General features: G+C 39.2%; 1 protein-coding gene across 2 annotated transcripts in view; it reads left to right on the forward strand.

Annotated features, from left to right (window-relative positions):
• LOC127622171 (protein FAM102B-like) overlaps positions 1-27,594 on the forward strand; it is a 37,440-nt gene that overhangs the window by 1,012 nt on the left and 8,834 nt on the right. For both annotated transcript variants that reach the window (XM_052096148.1, XM_052096149.1), the window contains exons 2-6: positions 9,268-9,388; positions 9,496-9,525; positions 9,936-10,052; positions 18,867-18,913; positions 25,640-25,743. In XM_052096148.1, coding sequence (XP_051952108.1) covers positions 9,268-9,388; positions 9,496-9,525; positions 9,936-10,052; positions 18,867-18,913; positions 25,640-25,743 — 419 coding nt within the window. The remainder of the gene's footprint in view (positions 1-9,267; positions 9,389-9,495; positions 9,526-9,935; positions 10,053-18,866; positions 18,914-25,639; positions 25,744-27,594) is intronic.

Genomic DNA, 27,594 nt, shown 5'->3' on the forward strand with positions numbered 1-27,594 from the left:
TCCATATGTCTCCAGTGGTTTCTTCTGAAGAGAACAGACCAAAAATATAACTAATTTTTCACTGTAAATCTTGACAGCAGTCTCCTGGCGATCATGATTTCAAGGTCGATTAAACTTCCTATACCGCCACCTACCACTCTGCACATGTGGCAACCGCTAGGAAGTGTAATCGAGCTTGAAATCCTGATCGTGCCTAGAGTCTACAATGACAAGATGTACATTTAAAAAGGAGTTACATTTTTGTCTGTTCTCACAAAAAACAAACTGGATTGCTCTAGAAGACATTGATTTAACTACTGGAGTCTGATGGATTTCTTTTATGCTGACTTTTTGTCCTTTTGGAGCTCTTGGAGTTTTGGTCATCATTCATTTGCATTGTGAGGACATACAGAGCTGAGACATTTTTCTAAAAACCTTTGTTTGTGTTCAGCAGAAGAAAGGAAGTCATACACATCTGGGGTGGCATGAGATCAATACATTTTTTTTGGGTGAACTCTCCTTTTAAATTAGGTAAATTGGCTTTAAAAATGATCTTGCTCAAATTAATTCCTAGTCATACAAAACACACAGCAGAAATTTAGCCTAGTAGTCCCATCCTATGCTAAACAACTGATCATTGTTTGGAGTACCAGGATGTAAACAATCTGTCATACTAAGGAAGATTGAACCTTTCAGACATGTGAATAAAAAAGGCTACATTTTTGCTCAAGAGGAAATTATTCTAGATGGTTGACATTTTACTTGAGAGATTCTGTTGTGAGTAAATTATTATTTTACCCTTAATCAGTAACCATGGTGTGTCAAAAAGCATAGCTGTTATAAAAACTTCAGCATAAAGTTGGCTGCTCTTGTTTCTGTCAATATGTAAAACCCTAACACAATCAGTACTGCCTCAAATAAAATGTTACTGAGTGCATTGACAGATTTTGTGTTCTGAAACCAGTCAGAACAGAATAGCCACTGTAGCTCATTGGCAAAATACTGTATAGAAGAACCATTAACATCTGATTTAGTTATATTTCTGTTTTCAGTTGCTGTCAATTACTGCAATGTTTAATCACATCCTGTGTGCACAGTTCCACTTTATTTGAAAGCTGTTTGTCTTGTGCTGAGTCACCTCAGGCCACACATTACAACAGTGTGTGTAGGTGTATGTGTGTGTATTTCTTTGATGTGTAAATTAACTGACCTGTATTTTATGTTCGAATAAAATATGCACGCCAATAGTAAAAAATGCACCTGAAAATCAGCTCCAGCAGGCAAATATTGTCCCTTAAAGGGATAGTTTACCCAAAATTGAAAATTCTCTCATCATTTACTCACCCTCATGCCATCCCAGATGTCTTTCTTCTTCTGCTGAACACAAAGATTTTTTAGAAAAAATAAAAATAAAATCCCAGCTCTGAAGGTCCATGCATTGCAAGTAAATGGTGGACAGAATTTGATGGTCCGAAAAGCACACAATTGCAGCAGAAGAAAAAATACATACACAGCAGGGATGGCATGAGGGTGAGTAAATTATGAGAGAATTTTCATTTTTGGTTGAACTATCCCTTTAATTAAAAAGGTAAATTCTCACTATTATGAAGTGTCTCAGTCTAAAACTGACTGAATTTTTAAAGGCCCCATTGTAAACAGTACAAAATTAGTACCCAGCAGGAGAAAAAACCCATTTGTGTACAAAATCAATTGTTCTCAAAATCTTTCTTCCCTCTTGGTAGAGACATCACAACCACTTTTTATATGCCCCGCTGTACAGTTTGTCATTCACTCTCTTTTGGAGCTCAGCAATACAAAGGCTTCCCACAGTTAAACATTAATGTGTCTGGCAGTGAAAGGACTGTCAAAGTTTGCCATGATGACAAATTTCCCTCAAAGCAACTCTGGTTGTATATCTGGTTTATTTCTGTGCAGTCTTTCGTTTATGGTCTCTGTGCCAGAAATTTGCATATAATCATATCAGCCAGAGATAGAGTAATATTCCTTGTATTACTTGACATTGTCAAATCTTCCATTTATTACCAATGGTTATGGCACTTTTGTGTTGGTAGGAAGAGGCAACAAAGCAGGACTTTAGACTTATTATGGGAAGCTGAGGAGAAAATAAAGCCCTAACACTTAGTCAACGTAAAATCAAAATTGATCCCATTTACTTTCTTAAAACACATTCGTGGTCTTATTGAGCATGATTCGCCAAATGCATGTTATTTCCAATAAAAAAAAAATGGAATGTTATATTATATTAAAATTAGGAATGCCATTTATGAAAATCTTTGGCCTATACAATACCAATTTTTACAAAAAAAACTGGCCAACATTTAATAATTTAACAGATAAATAGAAGATAATAAGATAAAAAAAAATGTATGGAAAAATAACTAAATATCATAGCATACTGAATATTTTGTACTTCTAAAACATTTTTGCACTTCTGTTTTTGCAGATCAAAACAACAGAACTCACATTTTACATGATTGTACTGTATATAATGGAATATCACAAACTCATACCGTAATTTCCGGACTATAAGCCGCAACTTTTTTCCCACGCCTTGAACCTCGCGGCTTATACAATGACGCGGCTAATATATGGATTTTTCCCACTTTCAAATTTTATAAAAATAATAAAAAAAATCATTCTGTGACGAGCTCAGTTTTTTGGCGGCGTGAAGCTTTCATTAGACCAATGATATTGCCGAACGGGTTAAGGTCAAAACAACTTTTATTGTTTACTGTTTAGATTAAATCGAGCGCGCTCAAACTTCCCATCATTCTGATTACGGTAGTCATTTTGTCACCCTCACCATGGCAAAGACATGGAGAAACGCATATGATGCTGCTTTCAAGTTGAAGGCGATTGATCTGGCTGTTGGAATAGGAAATAGAGCTGCTGCACGGGAGCTTGGTCTTAATGAGTCGATGATAAGACGTTGGAAACAGCAGCGTGAGGAATTGACTCAGTGCAAATAGACAACTAAATCTGAGGCTATACTCCGACACCGAAGGAGATCACTTCAGTGGTATCAGTGCACAGGACGAGGAAGATAGTGACCAATGACTTGGTAGGCTACTGTTTACTGCAAATGTTTTATTACAAGCCGTGTGTGGCAGCGGGGGCGTGGTCAAGCGCAAAAAGACAAGGGCGCTTACACCTGCGCTAAATTATGTCTAACACCGGTGTCTAATTTCAAGTGCCCTGCTTCACGTGTCCTTCTTGGGAAAACTGTCACACGGGCACCAGTGTGACAGTTTTCAGCAGGGCACTTGACGTTCCAGGTAAGGCTTTTAATGGCCACAGCAATGTTTACAATCAATTTTATAAAGTTTCTCAATTCTTCTATGCACCAACACTAGACTGACGTGTGTCACTCTCTCAGCTCTGTGGCTGCTGCCTTTTTATGCTGCTCTCCCCATGCTTACTGAAATTAGACACCGGTGTTAGACATAATTTAGCTCAGGTGTAAGCGCCCTTACCGCTTTTCTCTCCCGGATGGGCGCTTGACCACGCCCCCGCTGCCACACCGTGTTTCGTTAAAGCCTGAGTAAAGTTCATTTGTTTCAATGTACCGGTAGGCACCTGCGGCTTATAGACAGGTGCGGCTTATTTATGTTCAAAATAATATTTTATTTAAAAATCAGTGGGTGCGGCATATATTCAGGTGCGCTCAATAGTCCGGAAATTACGGTACTATGCACATGTTGGGCAATCCCAGTAAATGTTACCACATTATGGAAAAATAAAAAGTTATCAAAGGAACAAAATGTTCTTTGAAGTTCTAAAGTGGTGTAATGGATCATGGAAAATATATTGTATATTACATTTACTGGGTGGGCCTCCTGCGTTTTATAACACACTTGATTTGATTAAGAACTTGATCTACCTCTGAAATGATTATTATTTTTTTGGCTGGCATCACTTAGGCTACATGGGCTATTGGTTCATTTAAGGCTATTGTTTCAGATGAGGCAACCTTTTTAAAAATGTTGCAAAGAGTTTGCCAATAATTTAATTCTGATTGATATTAATTAAATCTATGCATAATTAAGCAATATCACACGAGCAAGAGTGCAATATGGCCCTACGATTCGGCCGCAGGCCGAGTGGCGTAGGTAATTCCGTCATTTTAAACAGTCTGTATCCAATGTGGAAACTCTGATAAAAGGTGAGCACTTGCGTTCTGTAATAAATTAGTCTGTTGTGTCTCTCAGCATGAGCTAAATTGTCCTCAGCATGTCCTAAATTGTCCGTTTAAAGCCTTTTAAAGCTATTTCCTAGCTTTGGTAATGTATTAGTAATAAAAGCAATCACAGAGCGCAGTTCTATGTAAACAATGACAAACAGATTCACTTTGTCACCAACTGGGTCATATTACATGATATTTTGCCACCACCTGCTAACATATGTAATTTCAAAAATAAAACTAGTAACTACTAACAGATACACTTTAGTTTAGAACATTATGAACGCGGTGTGATACACAAACAGTGAAGCGTCCGAGTGCTGATGCTGTCACACCATCAGTGCTCATGGAACTTCTCTCATCCAATCAGATTCGAGGACCGGAACTACCTGTGGTATATACAGTAATGGCAAATATCGAATATAGATTCAATAAGGAAGCATTACCATTGGAATATATCAAGTTGCTCTTAAGGGGGAAACTTGGTCAAAATGCCTCTTCAAAAGTGGATGTCGGCTCGTTTCAGGAGGTGAGAAGTCCTCCACATTCGAGTGCACACTCATGTCCACCCGTGGCTCCATTTTGGTATGGAATGCCCACTTATCAATTCACTCTTAAATCTCTAATCTTTCACTCTTAAATACATCACATTACAAAAGTAAAAATCATTGTGAGTGCCATTTTGTGTCAATTTTGTTTATTTGTAAAAAGCACGTCAAGTGCTCAATTTAATTTGATTGCATTATTTGCATATTATTTTAAAGTGGCAGATTGTTTTCAATGAGTCAACAGAGTTCTTTAGATTAGATTAGATTAGATTAAACTTTATTGTCATTGTGCAGAGTGCAGTACAGAGCCAATGAAATACATAAGCATCTAACCAGAAGTGCAAATAGCTATATACAGTGTATATATTTATGTATGTGTGTGTGTGTATATATTATAAACTTTGTTAAAGTGCATGTTTAAGATTCAGATTGTAGACCAGTCAGTGCAAAGGATTCAAGTATAACAGGAGAATTACAGTATGAAGTAAACAGTTTAAAGTAATGTGCAACTGGTATTATAAATATATATGTATATACAGTGCATAAGGAAATTATTCACAGCGCTTCACTTTTTCCACATTTTGTTATGTTACAGCCTTATTCCAAAATTGATTAAATTCATTATTTTCCTCAAAATTCTACAAACAATACCCCATAATGACAACGTGAAAGAAGTTTGTTTGAAATCTTTGCAAATTTATTACAAATAAAAAACGAAAACAAATCACATGTACATAAGTATTCACAGCCTTTGCTCAATACTTTGTTGAAGCACCTTTGACACCAATTACAACCTCAAAGTCTTTCTGAGACAGGATTATATCGAGGCACAGATCTGGGGAAGGGTACAGAAAAATGTCTGCTGCATCGAAGGTCCCAATGAGCACAGTGGCCTCCATCATCCATAAATGGAAGAAGTTTGGAACCACCTGGACTCTTCCTAGAGCTGGCCGCCTGGCCAAACTGAGCCATGGGGGGGAGAAGGGCCTTAGTCAGGGAGGTGACCAAGAACCCAGTGGTCACTCTGACAGAGCTCCAGCATTTCTCTTTTGAGAGAGGAGAAACTTCCAGAAGAACAACCATCTCAGCAGCACTCAACTAATCAGGCCTGTATGGTAGAGTGGCCAGACGGAAGCCACTCCTAAGTAAAAGGCACATGACAGCCCGTCTGGTGTTTGCCAAAAGGCACCTGAAGGAGTCTCAGACCATGGGAAACAAAATTCTCTGGTCTGATGAAACAAAGATTGGCCTGAATGGCAAGCGTCATGTCTGGAGGAAACCAGGCATCGCTCATCACCTGGCCAATCCCATCCCTACAGTGAAGCATGGTGGTGGCAGCATCATGCTGTGGGGATGTTTTTCAGTGGCAGGAACCTGGAGACAAGTCAGGATCGAGGGAAAGATCAATGCAGCAATGTACAGAGACATCCTTGATGAAAACCTGCTCCAGAGCCCTCTTGACCTCAGACTGGGGCGAAGGTTAATCTTCCAACAGGACAACGACACTAAGCACACAGCCAAGATAACAAAGGAGTGGCTAAAGGGACAACTCATAGCATCATACACAAAGACGTTGAGGTTGGAATTGGTGCCAAAGGTGCTTCAACAAAGTATTGAGCAAAGGCTGTGAATACTTATGTACATGTGATTTGTTTTCATTTTTTATTTGTAATAAATTTGCAAAGATTTCAAACAAACTTCTTTCACGTTTTCATTATGGGGTATTGTTTGTAGTATTGAGGAAAATAATGAATTGAATCCATTTAGGAATAAGGCTGTAACATAACAAAATGTGGAAAAAGTGAAGCGCTGTGAATAATTTCCAGATGCACTCTATATATATATATATATATATATATATATATATATATATATATAAAATTATTATTTTTTTTTTTGGTTTTTTAGCTCTTCAGTCCAGATTGTTTTCAGTGCGGAGGTTCTCTGAGGACATTGGCTCTGAAAACACCAAGTCCTCTGAGTTCTACTGACACACAACAGGGTCATTTCACTCTGTCCATCTGAGTGTGGTATTATGAGTATTTTAGTGATTATAAATCAGCTGAGCAGGCATGCTTTGTGGTTTTCGTTAGGAGAAAAACATTCTAGTATTGTTTAGAGAAGTAATTTGCCCCTGTTGCTATGGTGACACAATCATATAGTGTTGAGTGTATTTAACCAGCTGTGGGTTATTCTGTTTAATGTAAAATAGGCTGGTTTTTCATTCAGTGACTCACTCGGCACCAAGCACAAGCCTTATGGTAGAGAATCTCCCCAGCTGTTTGGAAGATTTCCTGATTATGTATTTTTTTTGGCTTTGCTTATCATTGACGTCATTGTGGACCATTAGGAGATGAAAGAAAATTGTAAGAATGAGGGGAACTCCGTATTTATGTAATGGTTTATGTACAGCTGTGGGAACTAATGCAAGCAAGCAAGCAAGCATTACTATTTGTGTTGCTCATATTTTAGAGATAGTGATTTAAACTACACCATAACCGCAAGTATTAAATGCTCCTGCTATTGATCTGTGCTGGAACAACCTGGGGTCAAAGGGATAGCTCATAGAAAAATGAACATCCGGTTATCATTTACATACCCTCATGTTGTTCCAAACTAATTTGACGTTTTCACATTTGACGTGGAACACAAAAGGAGGCATTTTGAAGAATTTTGGCACAGCTCTTTTTTTTCCCCATACAATGAAAGTGAATTGGCAGTCAGTCCCTAACATTCTGCCTAACATTTCCTTTTATGTTCTACGGAAGAAAGAGAAACATTCAGGTCTGGAACAATATGAGGGTAAGTAAATGACAGAATTTACATTTTTGGGTGAACTATACTTTTAAGTGCTTTGCTTAAGGGCAATACCTCACACTTATCCTGCAACATTTGTGTTGAGATTTACATTAATATTGCATAATGTTCACTCTGTTACATGTGTATAATGGCATCACAGTTTCCTTGAAGTTCATTATACAGACCTGCATCTCTCCAAAAGTCCACTGGGTCTTACTCATCTGCGCTGTCTGCAAACATCTGTCTAATTAGGGAGTAGAACACCACCTGCACAGGAAAGGCCATTTTCAAATGGGAAATTAATTAAACTTCTAGTTGTCAGTATGGCACTTTGAATCCAGACTCTAATTAACCACAGAATGTGAGTCAGACACTTTAAAGAGATATTTCACCCAAAAATGTAAATAATTTACTTGCCCTTATGTTGATCCAAACCTATATGACTTCACTTTCTTCCATAGAGCACAAAGGGAGATTTTAGGACAGCCTCGGTCACTATTTACATTCATTGCATTTTTTGTCCAATGAAAGTGAATGGTGGCTGTCATTGTGCCTAATCTCTCCCTTTGTTTTCCATGGAAGAAAAAAGTCATACACGCTTGTTACAATGTAAGAGTAAGATACAGAATTGTCATTTTTGGGGAACAATCCTTTTAATAAAGTTGTCTTCAAGAGAATATTAAAGAATATTCCGGGTTCAATACAAGTTAAGCTCCTTTGACAGCATTTTTGGCATAATGTTGATTTACCACATACATTTATTTTGACTGGCCTGTCCTTTAAAAAAAGCAAAAATCTAGGATCCAATGAGGCAAGTGAATGGGGCCAATCTATAAACCTTAAAATACTCACCATTTCAAAAGTATAGCCACAAGACAAACAATAAGCATGTTAACATGATTTTAGTTTGATAAAACCGCTTGCTAATCTTTTCTGTGTAAAGTTATAGCCAATTTTAAAACTCTGTTGCCATGACGATGTAATGTCAACAAACCCTAAAACAACATTTTTGTCTATGTCCCTGATTCACTTCCATTGTAAGTGCCTCACTGTAACCTCAATTTTTGCTTTTGTTTCAAGAAAAGGAGGGACGAGTTGAAATTAAATTTTGTGGTATTCAACATTATATCACAAGTGCTGTTGATTGAGCTTAACTTGTATTGCATTTACATTTATGCATTTGGCAGACGCTTTTATCCAAAGCGACTTACAGTGCAGTTATTACAGGGACAATCCCCCCGGAGCAACCTGGAATTAAGGGCCTTGCTCAAGGGCCCAACAGTGGCATCTTGGTGGTGCTGGGGCTTGAACCCCCAACCTTCTGGTCAGTAACCCTGAACCTCAACCACTGAGCCACCACTGCCCCCATTGAACACAGAATATTCCTTTAAAACCACTCCATTGTAATGTGTTGGATTGGGTGTGACTCATTCTGTTGAGAAATCATTCTAAGATCTCCCTGAGGAGCAAGCGGCAGGAACTGTCCACCACTGTTGGATTTTGCAAATGAAAGTCAGATTGTGTGGGAGAGAGGGTTTATACTTTTTGGATGAGTGCATGCTTGTTTTAAAGTCTTGAGCTGGGGCTGTGTTTTATTCAGTGGCACCTCAAATTAGCTCAACTATTAAAGTATGGTGCAGAAATGCCAAGGTCAAGGGTCCGATTCCCGTGAAACACAAAATGATACACTGTAAGTATAAAAAATATATAAAATGTAACAACATTTTGTGTGTTTGACAGGGAGACAGTTCAGGCTAACTGTGTACACTGGAGAAAGAGATTCTCCTTTCCCTGTAAAATGAGTGCTAATGCTGGAACTGGAGTCCTTGACCCCTGTGTGTGTCGAGTTTCAGTCAGAAAGGTACAAACACACAACTGTAGAGTTCACACATTTTTTTGTCTACAATAAATTCCATTCAGAAGTTTAGAGTTTATTTTACAGCTAATGATTTCAATGTTTTTTAACAGGAACTGAAAGGTGGAAAGACTTACGCAAAGGTAAATGATTCTTCCCTTTTATTGACTTTACCAGTGACGGTATACTTAAAACGAACCTATATTTGTTCATGTCCTTGTAATTTAAATTACCTTTCATGAAAGAAAAACTCAGGGCATTGGTAATTCATCAAGTAGACATGACAAAGGATTGTAAATTATTGATAGCAAAATGAACAGCTTAAAATAGATCACTCTAGAGAACATCGTGTTTGTATACAATTCTGTTTGTGTATGTGCTAGTGCAATATGTTTCCTGTGCACCTCTGTTCATAAAAGCATTAACCTTTTAGTTAAGCTTGAGGCTTTGAAGCATCAGTGCCTTTCATGACATCTTATGTTTTGCTACTGGCAAAAGCAAGATCAAATTTGATTTCTTCCCTGATCATGTATTGTTCTTTTTATCTATACAGCTGGGTTTTGCTGATCTCAACCTGGCTGAGTTTGCAGGGTCAGGTAGTACCACACGTAGGTGTCTGCTGGAGGGTTATGACACCAAGAACACTAGGCAAGACAACTCCATTCTTAAGGTACAGAAATGTTCAGGCAACCTCTTAGGGTGCTTTCACACCAGCACATTTGATGCACACCCAAGTTTGGATAATGTGAATGCTGTTTTCTGAACTGGTGCGCACCTGCAATCTGAACCCAGTCTGCTTGCTACGGTTTGCTTCAGATATGAATGCAATCGTCCTCATTCACAGAAGTTAACCGATATTAATGACATATAATTTGTGGCTTTGCAGGCTCCTGATCGCAATTATGCGATGTATTATGGAATAAGGCATTTATTATACCTGCTTGTCTCCAAATTAATTGGCTTCATTGAGCAACTCACATTCTTCACATCTTTTGCAACACATCCGTGGATTCCAGAAGACAAACTCATGTCGTTGCACAATTAACACTCTGGGGTCGACGGACGCGCCGGCGCGTCCTGCTGGATATTTTCGTCATTAAAGCGGAAACAACTTAAAATACTCCGTAATTTTTGGGTATACAGATAAGTGTAAGACATCATTAGAGACTATAATTGGTCTACTTTTATTTGTGTACACTCACAATAACAACAAAACCTTGTGCTTTTGTAAAATAAAGAAAATAAAAAGGGTGAGCTGTCAGACTTATCTGTCTCCACCAGCATATTTCTGAAACACGTCAAACAAATTAACTGAAACTCCGCGAATACTTATCACACAACATGAAACATATGTCTAAAGAAAGCTTAAAATGTCTACTTTTAAATAAAACAATTCAAATTTAAAACAAATATTCTCCTGCAATATAATCTGTATGGAACAAAGTGATGTACATTTTTTTACTGGTTCATCTAATTATCTCTAATGTGATCACACCCACCAGCAGAGCATGCCATTCATACGCTAATGTGCTGAGACGATCAAATCAAATGGTACACTCCCCCGACTGTGCCGTGAAAACATATAGTTCTTTTACTTATCTGCGCATTTGAAAGACAGCACAATACACAATTGAGAAAGCTCCTGGATAGTGACGAAGGGTTAACATTTTCCTCAGAATAAGAGCAGGACTCAGAGACTTTATCCAGCCGAGGATACAATTTCAGACTAGTAAGTCATTCAGTTTTCATTAGTTGACATGCTATTTTATAGCCAGGATTCAGAGTATTGAAATATGTTGTAATAAGCAAGTTTTAGTTACATTTAAATGATGTTTCGGCTAAAGCAGGTATTTAAATTGTATGCTGTATGATATAAATATGATATGTAATATGATATCAAATTACATGAATGTTCACAATATTACAATTTTATCTAGTGTTTATGCTGCCTCATTATCATCAACAGTGCTTGCAAATATCTGTTCAGGTGTAAATGAATAAAATGCACTTTAAATATGCCCATATTAGAAAATCAGCATCTTATAATGGTTTCTGAAGGATCATATGACACTGAAGACTGCAGTAATGATGCTGAAAATTCAGCTTTGATGAAAACTGTTCTTTTAAATTGTAAAAAGAGTTCACACAATGTTTTTACTGTATTTTGGATCAAATAAATGCATTCTTGGTGAACAGAAGAGACTTCTTCTAAAACTTTTATACGGTAGTGTAGGTATAAAATTAAGTAAAGTCTTTATGTAAAGAAAATGTATAGTCAGATTACTTCTTTTAACTTGATTTTGATCAATAAGTCTCCTCACATTTATTCTCTTTCTGTCACATTCCTCAGTGATAGGCCCAGGGGAGGGGTCTTTTGTCTCCTCAGGTGTGAATAACCTCAATATTCATGATCATTCACTCCTCTTCGCATATGACCTTTCTAACACTAAAGGTGTCTTACAAAAGTTAAATTATTGTATTATTTTGTATGAATGAGTGATCAGGATGATTTTAACATTATTTTGTAGCAAAAACTATAGGCTACAAGATCTAGTTCTCAAAAGGCTTGTGGACAAATGTTTAGTATGTGTTATATGGCCTTATTTCAGTGACTTAAAATTTTTGTTTTTTCAAAAACCACACATAAACATTTTCTCAAAAATACAAACCTGTACCTACATGTTGCTCACATATTATTATAGCCCAGTTTGTGCTGAATACAGTGTTATCAGACTTTAGCTATTAATGTGATTTTAAGCAACTGAAAAAAGCACAAATGTCAAAACACCCTCAGACCCCAGAGGGTTAATGCATCCGCGGCAGACAAACATAAGTGTCGTTGTGTGCATGCAATGTTTTTATGGTAAATCCAAAGAAACAAATAATTTAAAAACATTAGGGGTTTAAAATAAATTAATTTAAATCAGCAGGATTTGCAGCAAATCTACATAAATGTTTATGTTTGCAAGATATAAATGAACATTATTTATTAACAACACAAAGTATTAGCTAAAATTTGATTCGTAACTGGCCCCACACATTTGTTTTACAGAGAATTAAAGGGATAGTTCACCCAAAAATGAAAAATCTCTCATCATTTGCTCACCCTCATGCCATCTAAGATGTGTATGACTTTCTTTCTTCGGCAAAACACAATCAAACATTTTTTGAAGAATATTTCAACTTCAGTGGTTTAATCCATGTCTTAAGTAGCAGTATAATAGGTGTGGGTGAGAAACAGATCAATATTTATGTCCCTTTTTACTATACACTTGCTGCCAAAAGTTTGGAATGGTGTACATATTTTGCTGTTTTGGAAAGTAATTAGTACTTTAATTCACCAAAGTGGCATTCAACTGATCACAAAGTATAGTCAGGACATTACTAATGTAAAAAAAATAGCACCATCACTAAATTCCATTTTTAGGGACTATACATTTTTTTCATCAGTTCACAAGATTTATTCTAGGATAGATTTTTTTTTAAATATATCTAAATCCCTAATTTCTTCTGTGCCACATACAGAGAAAAAGAAATCATATAGTTGGCGATTTAATGTACCCCTTTTGCAAAATCCTGATTTCCAGCAAATGATATAGACTGAAATCAATGTTTATATGGAGACCAATTGGTGCTCCGTATCCTCTGTGGGTATGGCTTGGGAGGCACTTAAGGCTGTTCTTAGTGGTCGGATCATATAGTATGCCTCATTCGCCAAAAAATCCAAAGCACACAAACTTGTGCCGAGGCAGAGCTGAAGCACCGAATGTCATCTGATGGCCTCAGATAATTGACCTGATTGAAATACAGATATAATACTATTTTGTTTCGTAAAGTGGAGTTTTGGTTGTTCAGGGCAAGACAGTTATACTTTGAATTGGGGGACAAAGCAGGGAAACTTTTGGCTAGATATATAAAGCAGAGAGAGAGTCTTTTTCTACCATTCCCTCAGTGAAATCTGCTGGTGGTGAAATATTTACTTCAGCCATTGATATAAAAAATGCTTTCAAAAAGTTCTATCTTGGTCTCTATAGTTCCACATCTTTGTCCACTGAGGAAGATATTAGAACATTTGTGGAACCATTAGAACTTCCTAAATTGACGACTGAGCAAAAAAAAAATCTTGATTCTCAGATAACCTTGGAGGAGATTGACTAGGTAATTAAGGCCTTGCCTACAGGCAAGGCTCCGGGGCCAGAAGGCTTTGCCGCTGAATTTTTAGATCTTATGCTACAGAATTGGCTCCACTTATGTTAGAAGTTTATACGGAATCATTAAAGAATGGAAAGCTTCCACCAACCTTGACACAAGCCCGGATCAGTCTGATTCTTAAAAAGGACAAAAATCCAAGCAAGTGTAAAAGTTACCATCCAATTTCCCTGATCCAGCGAGATGTAAAAATTTTGTCCAAGATTTTGGCTAACTGATTAAGTAAAGTTATTACATCTCTTATACATATAGATCAGGTGGGATTTATTCGGGGTCGTACCTCTATTTATAACTTTAGGCATTTCATCAATATCATGTGGTCAGTGGCGAATGATCAGACTCTGGTCGCTGCCATCTCACTTGACGGTCAAAAGGCATTTGATATGGTAGAATGGGATGATCTTTTTAAGATTTTGGAAATATAAGGGTTCGGAAATACTTATATTGTATGGATTAAGCTTCTTTATAGACACCCTGTAGCGGTGGGACAAACAAAATGATTAATTTCTGATTATTTTATTCTGGATAGGGGCACTTTCCCCATTATTGTTCCGCAATAAAAAAGGAGGATGATTTTCTAGGGTTGATGGCGGCAGGTATGGCGCATAAGCTTTTGCTTTATGAAGATGATATTTTATTATTTGTCTCCGATGCCACTAGATCTACAGCCTTGGCCAAAATGATTGGCAGTGACATACATTTTGTGTTTCGCAAAGTTTCCTGCTTCAGTTGTTGTGGTGTTGATTCACATTGTTTCTAGATTATTGTGCATCAAAAAAACCAAATTTCACAGTTTTTTTGGCCATGGAACAAAATGACCAGCCAACATAATTTCACTAATCATATCAGCAGCACATAGGAAAGTGTGAACGAGTACTAGTCAGGTGAAATCACACTATCATTCTGATTGAATTATAAGAGCAGACTGATTGCTATAAACGTAGGGAAGAAGTGCTTCCAATCATTGTGTTGTTGTTAGCAATGGTTACCTCTAAAGAAAGATGTGCAGCCATCATCGCTTTGCATCAAAATTGCCTCACATGCAAGGAAATTGCTGCAAAGAATTTTGCACCTGAAAGAACCATTTACTGGATCATCAAGAACATCATGGAGAGAGGTTTAACTGCAGTGAAGAAGGCTTCAGGACGTCCCAGAGTGTCCAGCAAGAGCCAGGACTTCTCCTCCTGAGGAGACAGCTATGGAATTGTGTCACCATCAGTGCAGAGCTTGCTCAATATTGGCAGCAGATTGGTGTGAGTACATCAGCATGCACAGTGAGGCGAAAATTTTGGACAATGGCCTGGTGTCAAGAAGGGCAGCAAAGAAGCCACTTCTCTCCAAGAAAATCATCAAGGACAGACTGAAATTCTGCAGGAAGTACAAGGATTGGACAGCAGAAGACTGATGCAAAGTTATTTTCTCAGATGAAGCCCCCTTCCGACTGTTTGGGACATCTGGAAAATCAATAGTCCGGAGAATAAAAGGTGAACGCTTCCGTGAGTCCTGTATCGTGCCAACAGTGAAGCATCCTGAGACCATTCATGTGTGGGGTTGCTTTCATCCAAGTGAGTGGGTTCTCTCACAGTTCTGCCCAAAAACACTGCCTTGAATAAAGAATAGTATTAAAACATCCTGCAAGAGCAACTGCTCCCAACGATCCAGGAGCAATTTAGTGGTGATCCGTGCATTTTCCAGCATGATGGAGCACCATTTCACAAGGCAAGAGTGATAATGAAGTGGCTCGGAGATCATTACATTGAAATTTTGGATCTGTGGCCGGGCAACTCCCCGGATCTTAATCCCATGGAGAACCTGTTGTTAATCCTCAAAAGGCGAGTGGACACGCAGAAGCCCACAAATTGTGATCAACTCCGAGCGCTAATAAGGCAAGAATGGATCGCCATCAGTCAGGGTTTGGCCCAGAAGCTGATATCCAGCAGGCCAGAGCGAATTGCAGAGGTTTTGAAGAACAAGGGTCAACACTGTAAACATTGACTCTTTGCATATATTGAATGTTTTGCCAATAAAAGCCTGTAAAACATATGAAACGGTTCATTTTGACCCTTTACTAAAAAGGTTTTCGAGTGATGTGGGCAGGTGGGCCTCATTGCATTTATCTATGATTGGGAAGGTTAATGTTATAAAAATGTATGGTATTCCAAAATGTAACTACATATTACAGTTTCTCTCCATTGAATTTCCCCTCTTTTATTTTAAACAATTTGATAGCATAGCTAAATCCTTTATCTGGAATGGTTAACATCCTCGATTGCTTTCTAACAAGTCTACACAGGCCAATTGACAAAGGTGGGTTGGGTCTCCCCAAGATTTTGTTTTAATAGTATGCTTTTGTTCTCAGACATTTGGCGCATTGGTCGCTTCCGCCTGAAATAGCTCCTCCCTGGCTCTTTATTGAACAGGAGGTCCTTGCCCCTATCTTGCCATTGCAATGTCTTTCTACCAAGCTGCCTGGAGAAGTAAAGACACATCCTGTTATCTCATACATGCAGTTAGTGTGGACAAAAGTTTCCTGAACATTTACCGGAACGTTCCCGCAAATATTTGGTTAAACCCTAAATTGTATATTAACAAGTCCCCCTTTTGCTGGACTGAATGGATTGAGAAGGGAGTTGCTACACTGGGTGATCTGTATGAAAATGGAGCATTGAGAAACTTATCCTTAGAAATATTATACAGCAGTATGGGATTCCCAGATCTCAGTTCTTCAGATATTTACAGCTGCGCCATCTTTGCTGTACCACCTTTGGGTGTAGTACGCAGCCTCTAAAACAGCAGACACTCTTGAGATGGTGCTTGCTGCTTTTAGAAAAGATCATGAAGCTTCAACGTACTATTCCTGAGTCTTGGCGACGGGGTTTTAACATCTCTTAAGAAGTTATGGGAGAGTGAATTTAATTTAGTACTAGAAGATGGAGAATGGGGTCGCATTTTTTGTAAATGTCAAGTCTATGTCTAGGGATGTGCCTCATTCAATTTAAGTGCATCGTTTTTATTGGACTCCCTTTGACTGTATAGGATTGGCCTTAAAGACACACCTACTTGTTGGCGATGCTAGTTGGAGGATTGGGACATGGCCCATGTTTTTTGGTTCTGTGTTGAGATTCAAAGTTTTGGTCGGGGGTTCAGAGTTTTGTCTGTGAGGTCTTGGACACTTAGTTTTTATTCTACTCCAGACTTTTATTTTGGGTGATGGGGCAGGTATTAATAATTAATATAAACACATAAAAAATTGGATTCTTGTCTGATTATCGGCAGGCAGGTGATTCTCAGGGGATGGAAGTCGCCGAGTGCACCCTCATTTCATGAGTGGTGGCAGAGTGGCGGCTTTTGAGGAGTTATATCATAGACTACCGGGCAGGTTGGGTGATTATGGCAAGAAGTGGGGCACTTATTTGGCCTTCCTGGGGGAGGAATAGTGGAGAGGGACAATTGGGTAATTTCTGTAATTAATATGTGGAATATTTTGATGCCTAATGACCTTTTCCAAAAGCAGTAATCACCACTCCCAGAGTATCTGCCGCTTTAGGGGGGTGTATGCTCCCAAAATATAGTACAGAGCAGGTGGCTCAGCTGCAAATACCTAAAGAACTGAAATCTGGGAATCCCAAAATGTTGAACCATATTTTTAAAGGATCTCATCATTCCACTCTCATATAGGACACCGAGTGTATTAACTTCCCTCTCAATCCACTCTCTCCAGCAGAAAGGGGATTTATTAATACATAATTGTGGGTTCAGCCATATGCTCGAGGCTACATTGGTGGCATAGTGACGTGCCTCAATCCAGGTGGCAGAGGACGATTCTCAGTTGCCTCCGCTTCTGAGATTGTCAATCCGCGCGTTACCACAGAGACATAGCATGTGTGGAGGCTTCACGCACAACTCACTACGTGCCCCACCGAGAGCGAGAACCACATTATAGTGACCAGGAGGAGGTTACCCCATATGACTCTACCCTCCCTAGCAACCGGGCCAATTTGGTTGCTTAGGAGACCTGGTTAGAGTCACTCAGCATGCCTGGAATCAAACTCGCGACTCCGGGGATGGTAGTCAGCGTCTCTACTCACTTAGTTACCTAGGGTTCAAGGCTACATTTAAACACTCTGGACACTTTTGTCCATACCGAGTGCAAATGCGAGATAACAGGGTGTAACTTAACTTCTTCAAATAGTTTGAAAGAAAGGCTTTGCAATGGAGAAATAGGGGCAAGAACATCCTGTTCAATACAAAATCAGGGAGGGGCTCTCACAGGTGGGAGCGACCAATGAACAAAATGTCTGAGACCGAATGCATAATAATAAAACAAAATCTTGCATAGGCCTAGACTGCCTTTGTCAATCAGCCTATGCAATTTACTGTAATGTAATCTGGGATTAGCCATTTGAATTTACCATTCTAAATGAAGGACTTCGCTATGCTATCAAACTGCTTGAAATAAGAGAGGGGGACATATACAGGGAGAGATTGTAGCAGGAAGTTGAATTTTGGAATACAGTTCTTTTTTTTTTTTTTTTTTTAAACATTAACCTTACCAATCATAGATAAATGTAATGAAGCCCACCTGCCAACATTGCTCGAAAAACTTTTTATTAAAGGGTTAAAATTAACTAACTAAATCACACAATTTAACTCTGTAACTCTGTATCTCTTACACTCGCTTGGATCTTTGTCCTTTTTAAGAATCAGAATGTTTTGGATTACGGATTAGCAGATAATTCCCTCTCCGATGACTCCAGATAATCGATCTGTTTCTCGACATCCCCCACTCTTGTGACCACATCAGTAAACTTCGCCTTTATGGCAGTGATCGATCAACGTATCACAGCAAGATTCTCCAAGTCAGCAACGACCTTCGTCAGCATTGGCGACATGTTCAGCATCTCTCGCCGCATCTCTCCGACCAAATCGACTTCCAGGCCTGCGGCCTGCTCAGGGGTGTTAGCGTGAGCATGTAAGTGTTTTTTAATGTCTCCAGAGCCAGAGGATTTTGAATTATTTGACATATTGTCCTCCTAGAACAGTTATTAAACACTGTGTATTGAATTTCACGGTTTATGTCATAAAAGGTATTAAAACTAGCAAAGTGCACAGGACTCGCCGTTCACACGTCCGACCCTCGTATGGCGTCACATGACTCGATATGAGAATTTTCATTTTTAGGTGAACTATCCCTTTTAACCTCAAATCATGCAGCATTCATATCATGTACATCCAGTGTTTGTACATTTATGTTGTTATTTGTCTCTACCTGCAGGTGATTATTAGCACACAGTTAATGTCTGGGGACCCTTGCTTCAAAACGTGAGTATTACTTTTAAATATTTTTTGAATGATTTATAATCCAGTGGGTGACACTATTGAAGTGAGAGAGATAAACTGAAGTTTGGTTCTAAGGGGGCTATTTTTACCTCTACACCACCATATCTCCATTTTTTTATTTAAATTTAGTTGAAGGCCTACAGAGACCTTTTCCACTCTGAGATTTGAGGCTCCTTTTATAGTATTTTCTCTAAAGGTTCTCATTGTGTTGGAGAGAAAGTGTGCATGAGAGCTCTGGGGAATCATTCAGAGCTTTGAACACAAATTTGCATGCAGAGTCAAAGAGGAAACCAACACTGTCCACCCACACACATGCACACATACACACACTGGGCAGGAATGCAAAAACCTGCCAAAACTTTTGTGTGGGTTGGAGCATGGAGCAGAGGATAGTGTTCAGAGATTCAGGGTGCTTTTTGTGGACCATCATCAGTTGGAGGATTGAGATAGTTCTGTTCTTTAATTCCGCATTTGAAAATGTTGTGCTTGAAATCCATTTTAACCATATGCTTGTTTATGAGGTCTAGCCTTCTGAAACCAGAGCATGACTGTTGTGTGCATTTTCCATTTCCTTTTTTGATTTGTAACTAGTAGCACCTAATAAACATACAAATAAACGAAAAAAAAAATAAAAAATCTAGAGCAAATAGTTTTTTTTAAAAATGTGTGTACATATATGTGGACTAGGGCTGGGATAAACGATTAATCTAGCGATTATTTTTTCGATGCATCGATTAATCTAACGATTCATTTTTTCCAGTCCGATTCGATTAATCGACTTGTGACAACACCGGTAATACCGGTTTCATTGGGGGTGGGGGGTGTATAAAATGTAAAAAAAAAAACATTTGCCGGGAGTTTGATTGACTGGCGATCTGATCAATCAATAATAATACGCCATTTTTGTCCGACAAAGTAGTCAGGAGAGAGAAGATTAACGTCGGTGGATTTGAATTTGAATAATGGATTGTAGGCTACCGTACTGACGTCTTTCCGTGGTTAAAACAACAGTCCTTCTGATGTAGGCTACATTCGTGTTTATCCTATTTGTATAAATTAACCAAGGAAAAGATGATCGGTTCACGAGCAGCTTTAACTGAGGCAATCTGTCACGACACATTAAAGAGCCACAAAATAGTAGGCCTATTTATGGTTTAATTTTTTTGAATGACCAAATTTGAAAGTTGAGACTTTATTAAATGTTACCTGCTTGGTCCTGTCTGTCAGCGCGTTGTCAGTGTCCTCTATGTATTTTTCACTACATTCATAGCTATAAGCGCATTATTAATAGCTATAAGCGAAAACTTTAGGTGTCGACAACGTATTATAGCCTACTCCAACATCGAGTGCAAAGTGGGGAGTTGAAAAAAACTTACGGTGCTCTGTCATCTGCAGCTGCAACCGGGTGGCGCCTCTTAAGGTGCTGGTGCATTGCCGTGGTGCTAGAATGGAAGGCCATCTCCATTTTGCAAAGACGACATATCACGGAATTGTTTCCTTTTAAATTAAAGAATTCCCATACTTTAGAGGAACGAGTGCATGCCGCCTTGCACTTCTGATAGTCTGAGGAGCCACTCGTGTTGCTACTAATCGCCAGCGCCGCCATCTTTGTTTTGGGTCTGACGAATCGACGCGCATATTTTGCGTCGACGTATTTTTTGCGTCGACGTCATCTAATGTGGACAGCAGGACAAAGTTGTGAAATTTTTAATAATGCCATAGAAAGATTATTTTTTTTTTTTTATCAAATTGTTTATTTATGTTTCCAGGAGTGTTGGTTTTTCATGTTTTTGAGTAGTTACAGACATTACAGCTGATTTTCTGTAAAGCTGCTTTGGAAAAATGTGTATTGGAAAAAGCACAAATAAAAAAAATTATAAAAAAGAACAATTATTTGACATGATTTAACTTTAATGTTGCAATGTTTTTGTGTACTTTGGGAACAAAATCTCAATGCTCTCTCTTTGCACTGTCAAACAAACAAGTGACAGCCAGTGCTGAATAATTTTTACCAATTCAGCGTGTATTGACCCTGACTACCACCCCTGGAGTCATGAGTTTGAATCCATGGTGTGCTGAGTGACTCCAGCCAGGTCTCCTAAGCAAAAAAATTGGCCTGGTTGCTAGGGAGGGTAGAGTCACATGGAGGGTAGAGTTACCTCCTCATGGTTGCGATTTAGTGTTTCTTGCTCTCAATGGGGTGCGTTGTAAGTTGTGCGTGGATCACGGAGAGTAGCATGAGCCTCCACATGCTGGGTGTCTCCACGGTGTCATGCACAATGAGCCACATGATAAGATGCATGGATTGACTGTCTCAGAACCAGAGGCAACTGAGGGTAGAGGGTGATATCACATTGGCCCATTAGCCCTGCTAGGCATTACCAGTCATTCTCAGAGCTCTTTCTCTCTTTCTCTTGATTCATGCATTCTTTCACTTATGCACTTCCTTATTTTTCTTTTATTGCATAGGTAATGCTCCCTAAGCTCTCTTCTTTGGTAGGTCACTATATATTGTGCAGAGTGAGCCCCTTTTTAGTGGTAGTACATACTGTTTCAAAAGTATAGCTACAAGACATAAAGATTATACGTATAATGATTTTTGTGTGATAAAATCACAGATTTACCTGTGTTACATTGTCATGACATCAACGTTTTTAGTGTGATTCTAGTACACTAAAATAATTTGAACACATATAATGCAGTTTTGTCTTGTGGCTATACTTTTTAACCTATGTTTATTCTAATGTTTATGGATTGGCCCCATTCTCGTCAAAAGTGCCTTACTGTGACTTGAGATGTTTACATTTTATTAATAAAAGAAGGATGAGCCAAAATTATTTTTTGTGGAAATCAACATTATTCCACAAATGCTGTCGATTGAGCTTAACTTGTATTGAACCTTTAAGATAAGTTGGCAACACTCCTGGGCAGGAGGGGAAACAAGTACACCCTACAGCGCCTAGGTACTTGATTTGGGGAATGACCGAAAATAAAATATTTGTTAAAATTATACTTCAGTAGCATCCCGTTGCCTAGTGTAACCTCGGTTCTCTGAAGGAAAGGAGTGAGACACAGACCATTCTTTTGGAAAGGTGTGCCCCGTGCAACTGCTCTTGAAGCCTTTTAAACATGCCTTTAGGCAACAGGAATTGTCTGCTGACATCGGGGTTCTGCCCTCCCTAATAAAATCAGGCAGCAGCTCAATTCCTCTTCAGAATTAATGGCTCTGAAAGATGAGCTGGGATTGCGGGGCTCTCCTGGTCTGTGTCTCACTTCTTTCCATCAGTGTAACCTCGGTTTTCTATGTAACCAGGTGTTCTCTTTCAGTCAATTAGTTTCGACACAGACCACTCTACGGGAGATGTTAAACACGCCCCTGCAATACAGAAAACATCATTATCTCCAAAACAGAGCTTCCTGCCCCTAGAACAGCATGAACCACTTTAGGCGGGGTTACATCACACCTATAATACTTGACAAAAGTGTGAGAAGAAGCCCAACTTGCAGCTGCACAGGTATCCTCAACAGAAATACCTTTAAATAAGGTCCAGGATGACACCACAGCCCTGGTAGAATGAGCTTTTACAGAATGCGAGAGTTCTTTTCCCACACAATAATATATAGTAATAGCCTCGACTATCCAGTGCGAAAGGCATTGTTTTGATAAAGCACAGCCTTTATCCGGCTTGGAAAAACATACAAACAGTTGTTGACAAAGTCTAAATCCTGTCAATATAAATACGTAAGGCGTGAACAGGGCAAAGAGCATGCAATCTCTGGCATTCCGCCAATGAAAAGGGAGGCATGCAGAATGATGACAGTCGAAAATATGAATACGCATAAGCCTTAGTAACTTTAGGTATAAAAGCAGCGTTTGGGCGTAAAATGACTTCAGAGCCGTCAGCACTGAACTCGGTACATGATGGATGGACCGACAGTGAATTAAGTTCCCCAACGCAAGTAAGACTAAGAGAGTTGTCTTGTAACACAAGATCTTTAAATCCACCTCATACAATGCCTGAGTGGTGCTTCACACAAAGAATTTAAAACAACTGCCAAGTCCCATAACGGAAACACTGATTTAGGATTCAGGCGAAGCTGACTAAGCCCTTTTAAAAAACAACATGCAAGTGGATGTGCCCATGGCAATACACCATCAAATCCCACATGACAGGCTGATATTGCAGAATGTAACCAGGATAAAGGGAAAGGAGGAGGCGAGAACCGGCTTAACAACATACATATTCATTTAATGATTAACTTAAACAAAAAGACACAAACACACTTTAGGGCGAGGTACACAGCAAGTAACTCCAGAAAGTTTATACGGTACTGACTCTGAAAAGTTGACCATCTGCTGCTTGCTGCACACCCCTCCAGCAGTGCTCCCCAACCTGTGAGGGATGCGTCTGTCATAATGACCTTGTGAGTCATAATCACGAACATCAACAAGCCCCTGGGAAATGGGGCTGGATCCCTCCACACCTGAAGTGCTCTGAGGCATGCACAAGAGATTAGAACAGTATTGTTCTTGTGTGCACCCCGTTTAGTGTCCAGGTTTAAAGAATGTACCACCTCTCCACATTTCTCATTAACATACGTCCCAGTGGAATGATGGCAATCGCAGACGGCATCAGTCCAAGCAGACACAAACAAAAGCGCACTTTCACTTTGGAATGAAAGCACGAGAGGCATTCATGAAATGCCTTTGCCCTTCTGTCTGACACCGTTGCTTTGAACGTGATTTAGTTCAAAATGAGCCCCAGGAAATCTATACTCTGAGTTGGAGTAAAGACACTTTTCTGATGGTTGATTATAAACCCCAGAGACTACAGATGAGAGACGAAGATTAACGTGTGTTCTCTCACCTGTTTTTCCATTGCCGCACATATTAGGTAATCGTCTATATATGCCATGATTATCAGCCCCTTCTCCCTTAACAGGCAGACCCCTGACTACAAGTTAATATAATTTTGAATGAGGGGAGGCAAGGGGTATTATCACTGGCCTCACTCCTCTTAGGGTATTGCGGGGCAAGCACATAACTACCCCTGCTTTTTCTCAGGGATGTTGCATCCCTGAGATCTCTTCGGTTCTGGAGGATGAGGTCTCCTCGCCTAAGCTCCTTGTGGAGCAGCAGCATTAGGAACATGCTCGGGCAGACAGACTGTAAGCTGAGGACATTTAGGAGGTGGCCAGCGACAGGGTGGGCATGCCAAAGCACTGTGTGGGGCGGGGGAGTGAGAAAGTCCATAGCAGTGCATATTTCAGTCCATAAGTTCTTAACCGGCTTACCCTCCTTGATTACGGTGCCCACATCAGCCTGCAGCTCAGCCACATATGCAAGCAGTAGATAAACTATTAGAGCTCTAACTACTTGCGCCTGAGTCTTGTAATTGTTTTTCCAGAAGCTAGGCTGAGACCCTTGGCTGTATCTGGGGCTGTTGAGGTGCTGAATTCAACCCCAAATTCATCTCAGGGGCCAGATAAGAAGCTAGAGACTGTTCCACTTTAGGGCAATCCAAAAAGCCTCTGTTCACAGCATCCTCCATTTCCAAAAACGCATTAAACCCTGCAACATGCACTCGTGCAGAAAAGGGTTTATCCCAAATTTCTGTCACATCAAGGAGACAGTCCTCAAATGCTGGGACGGTCATTTTGGAAGATAATAAGGACTGAGAAACAAAGTTCCTGTTCAGTCTATTCCTGTATTGGAGGAGCCGCTGGACATTTGACACCTAAGAAGTTAGCAATGTAACGGCAAAATGTGACAAATAGGTCGCCGGTTGTGAAAGGGCCCTTTTGAATGGCTGGCTGACACATGCGCGTGCTCCAGTCTGAGGCACGAAGCACAAATGCGATGTGAGTCTTTCCTCTCTATATTGTTCCCATACGCATTAAGTGGTGTGTTTTATGCGCGATAGTACTCATAAAGCAGAGAGTTGGCATGAGTCTGAGAGGAACCTTTCTTTTCTCTGCACGGTCCTCAAGCAAGCCGAAGTGGCCGAGGTACATACTAGCAATGCTAGTCACAAGAATTTTAATAAATTATCCTGGCAACTTGTTTGCAAGCTACAGCAGCGAATACATTGAAGGACAAGCCAACCAGAATGTGATGAAATCGACCACAGAATACCACAAAGTTCACGAAGTTGAGCGCAAACTTTTCTTCCTCGAGCAGTTAAGTTGCAGTATTTCGGCCAATCCATAGACAATTCCAAGTTGCGAATTTCTGAAGAGGAATTGAGCTGCTGCCTGATTTTATTCGGGAATGCGGGGCCCATGATGTCAGCAGCCAATTCCTGCTGCCAAAAGGCGTGTTTAAAAGGCTTCAAAAGCAGTCAAATGGTGCGCAACTTTCCAATAGATGGGTCTGTTTTCGAAACGACTTGACTGAAAGAGAACATATTTCAAACCAGCAGTAAAATCTGACAATAATGGTGTCATGTCATTATTTTATTTTTTTGCTTACTTCATGCAAAAACAGCATTTTTCAAGGCGGTCCAATTAATGCTAGTTATATATATGTTGTTTTTTTTTAAACGTAATTAAAAAGGCAATTTGCTCTTGAAACGGAAAGCTAGGACTTATATAGTCTACATATTGAGCGTTATGATTTCTCCCATTAATTTTGATTACAACTGGTCCGTCCCCTCATCCTTATACTGTCTCTGGTGTGGATCAGTAATATTCTCCCTGTAACTCTAGGCCTCCATCCACTGCCACAGTGATAGGCATTCAGGGTGATGCTGAGAGTCTGCTGGAAGACAGGAAAGGAGGAGACACACAGAAACCTTTTCTGAGCCTCTCAGGTAAACATCTCAACAGCCGAAATCAAACTTACCTGCACAAAAGGGCCACTGCAATGGTGCATTAATTACACACTTCAGCTTCAATGAGTGTGTGTGCCTTGTTGCCGATGAATTAAGATGAGCTACACAATTACAGCAGCACCATACACAGACTTTGTTTATAAGCATTTGTGAAGAACGAATGTTAAGTCTCAAGTCGGGTCGAACGCCGTTGCTCTAATCAACTTGTTCTATTCAAAAATTCTGTGAGAAGATTCTCATTAATCCTGCATATCATATCATTCCAATAGAAATGAAAAGGACTGTCTGTTTGATTTGATGCTGCTGAACTAACAGGAGCTTGAAAGAGTGCTTTCTCTCTTCCCCCACTCTCTCTTTTATCCTCTCTTCCATTCCCCTCATACATGCTGCATGCCTTTTCTGTCCAGAGGCTAGTAAATGCATCAGTCTTTAATGTATAATTTAGCCATGTGCCTCTCTTCACTCTGCTCTCATTGTGAAACAGTAAGATTGGCCCTTACATGATCTAGAGCAGGTGTGCAACCAATACACACCTTTAAAATTACTAAAATATAATTTTGGACATATCAAGCAGGTCCCAGTTCCACTTAGTTATTAAAATAAATAAAAAATATTAAAATTAATAGTCATTTAATCCTACATTTTAATGGTAGACAAGATATGATTGTGTGTGAAATATGCTAAAATGCTGCTTGTTGTCTAAGGCAATTGATTAATTAGTAAGTAGAGCCATTTGTTTAGAGGGACATGTTAAATGTCAGTTATCATAGTATTTTGGCAGAGTTTTGCTACTGTTCTTTTGAATTTTGTTAAAGGGATAGTTCACCCAAAAATAAAAATTCTCTCATTTACTCACCCCCATGCCATCCCAGATGTGCATGACTTACTTTCTTCTTCAAAAACAAAGATTTTTAGAAACATATCTCTGCTCGGTTGGTCCTTACAATGCAATTGAATGGTGACCAGACCTTTTAAGCTCCAAAAAGCACATAAAGGCCACATAAAAGTAATCCATACGACTCCAGTGGTTATATCCATGTCTTCAGAAGCAAAATGATAAGTGTGGGTGAGAAACAGATCAATATTTTTATTCAAAATGTGAAAGTGAAGGTAGAAATATATATATATAGGTTACTTCTATGTGGCCTTTATGTGCTTTTAGTAGCTTCAGATTTGGTCACTACTCACTTGCATTGTAAGGACCAACAGAGCTGAGATGTTCTTATAAAAATCTTTGTGTTTTGCAGAAGAAAGTAAGTCAAACACATCATGGGATGGCATGAGGGTGAGTAAATGAGAGAATTTTAATTTATGGATGAACTATCCCTTTAAGGTGAGACACTTTGGGATGGGCCAGGATAGTCGATATCATAAACATATCAAACATTTTAGCAGCGGTTATGTTTTAAATGTACAATCTTTCTCTTCTGGAAAAATTGTTACAAATTTTGATGAGGCATCTTGAATTCAGGACGTCGCTCATTACTGCTGGTTAGGAAAAAACTCATTACCGTAGAAAATATAAATTTATTGCTTGTTGTTTGCCATCTGGTTAGGACACGGTGTGACTGTGGCTGCCTGTAGCCTCCTCTATGTTTTTTGTATGATTTCTGAGTCCAAACCAGCAGTTTGCAACACAAATGTTTTGCACATCCCTACCTGTTGAAAATCCTCTTTTTGATCACTCATCCCAGAATCTTTCATTGACCTCCAAACTGTCCTTATTTGAATAGTCAAATCATAGGTACAGTTTAATACACCAGTGAATACCTATACTCTCAATGGACAAAAGCGTAGATATAATTTTGGGCCAGCGATATTAGATCAAAA

Source organism: Xyrauchen texanus, chromosome 28 (genome assembly GCF_025860055.1).
Source record: "Xyrauchen texanus isolate HMW12.3.18 chromosome 28, RBS_HiC_50CHRs, whole genome shotgun sequence".
Taxonomy (NCBI): domain Eukaryota; kingdom Metazoa; phylum Chordata; class Actinopteri; order Cypriniformes; family Catostomidae; genus Xyrauchen; species Xyrauchen texanus.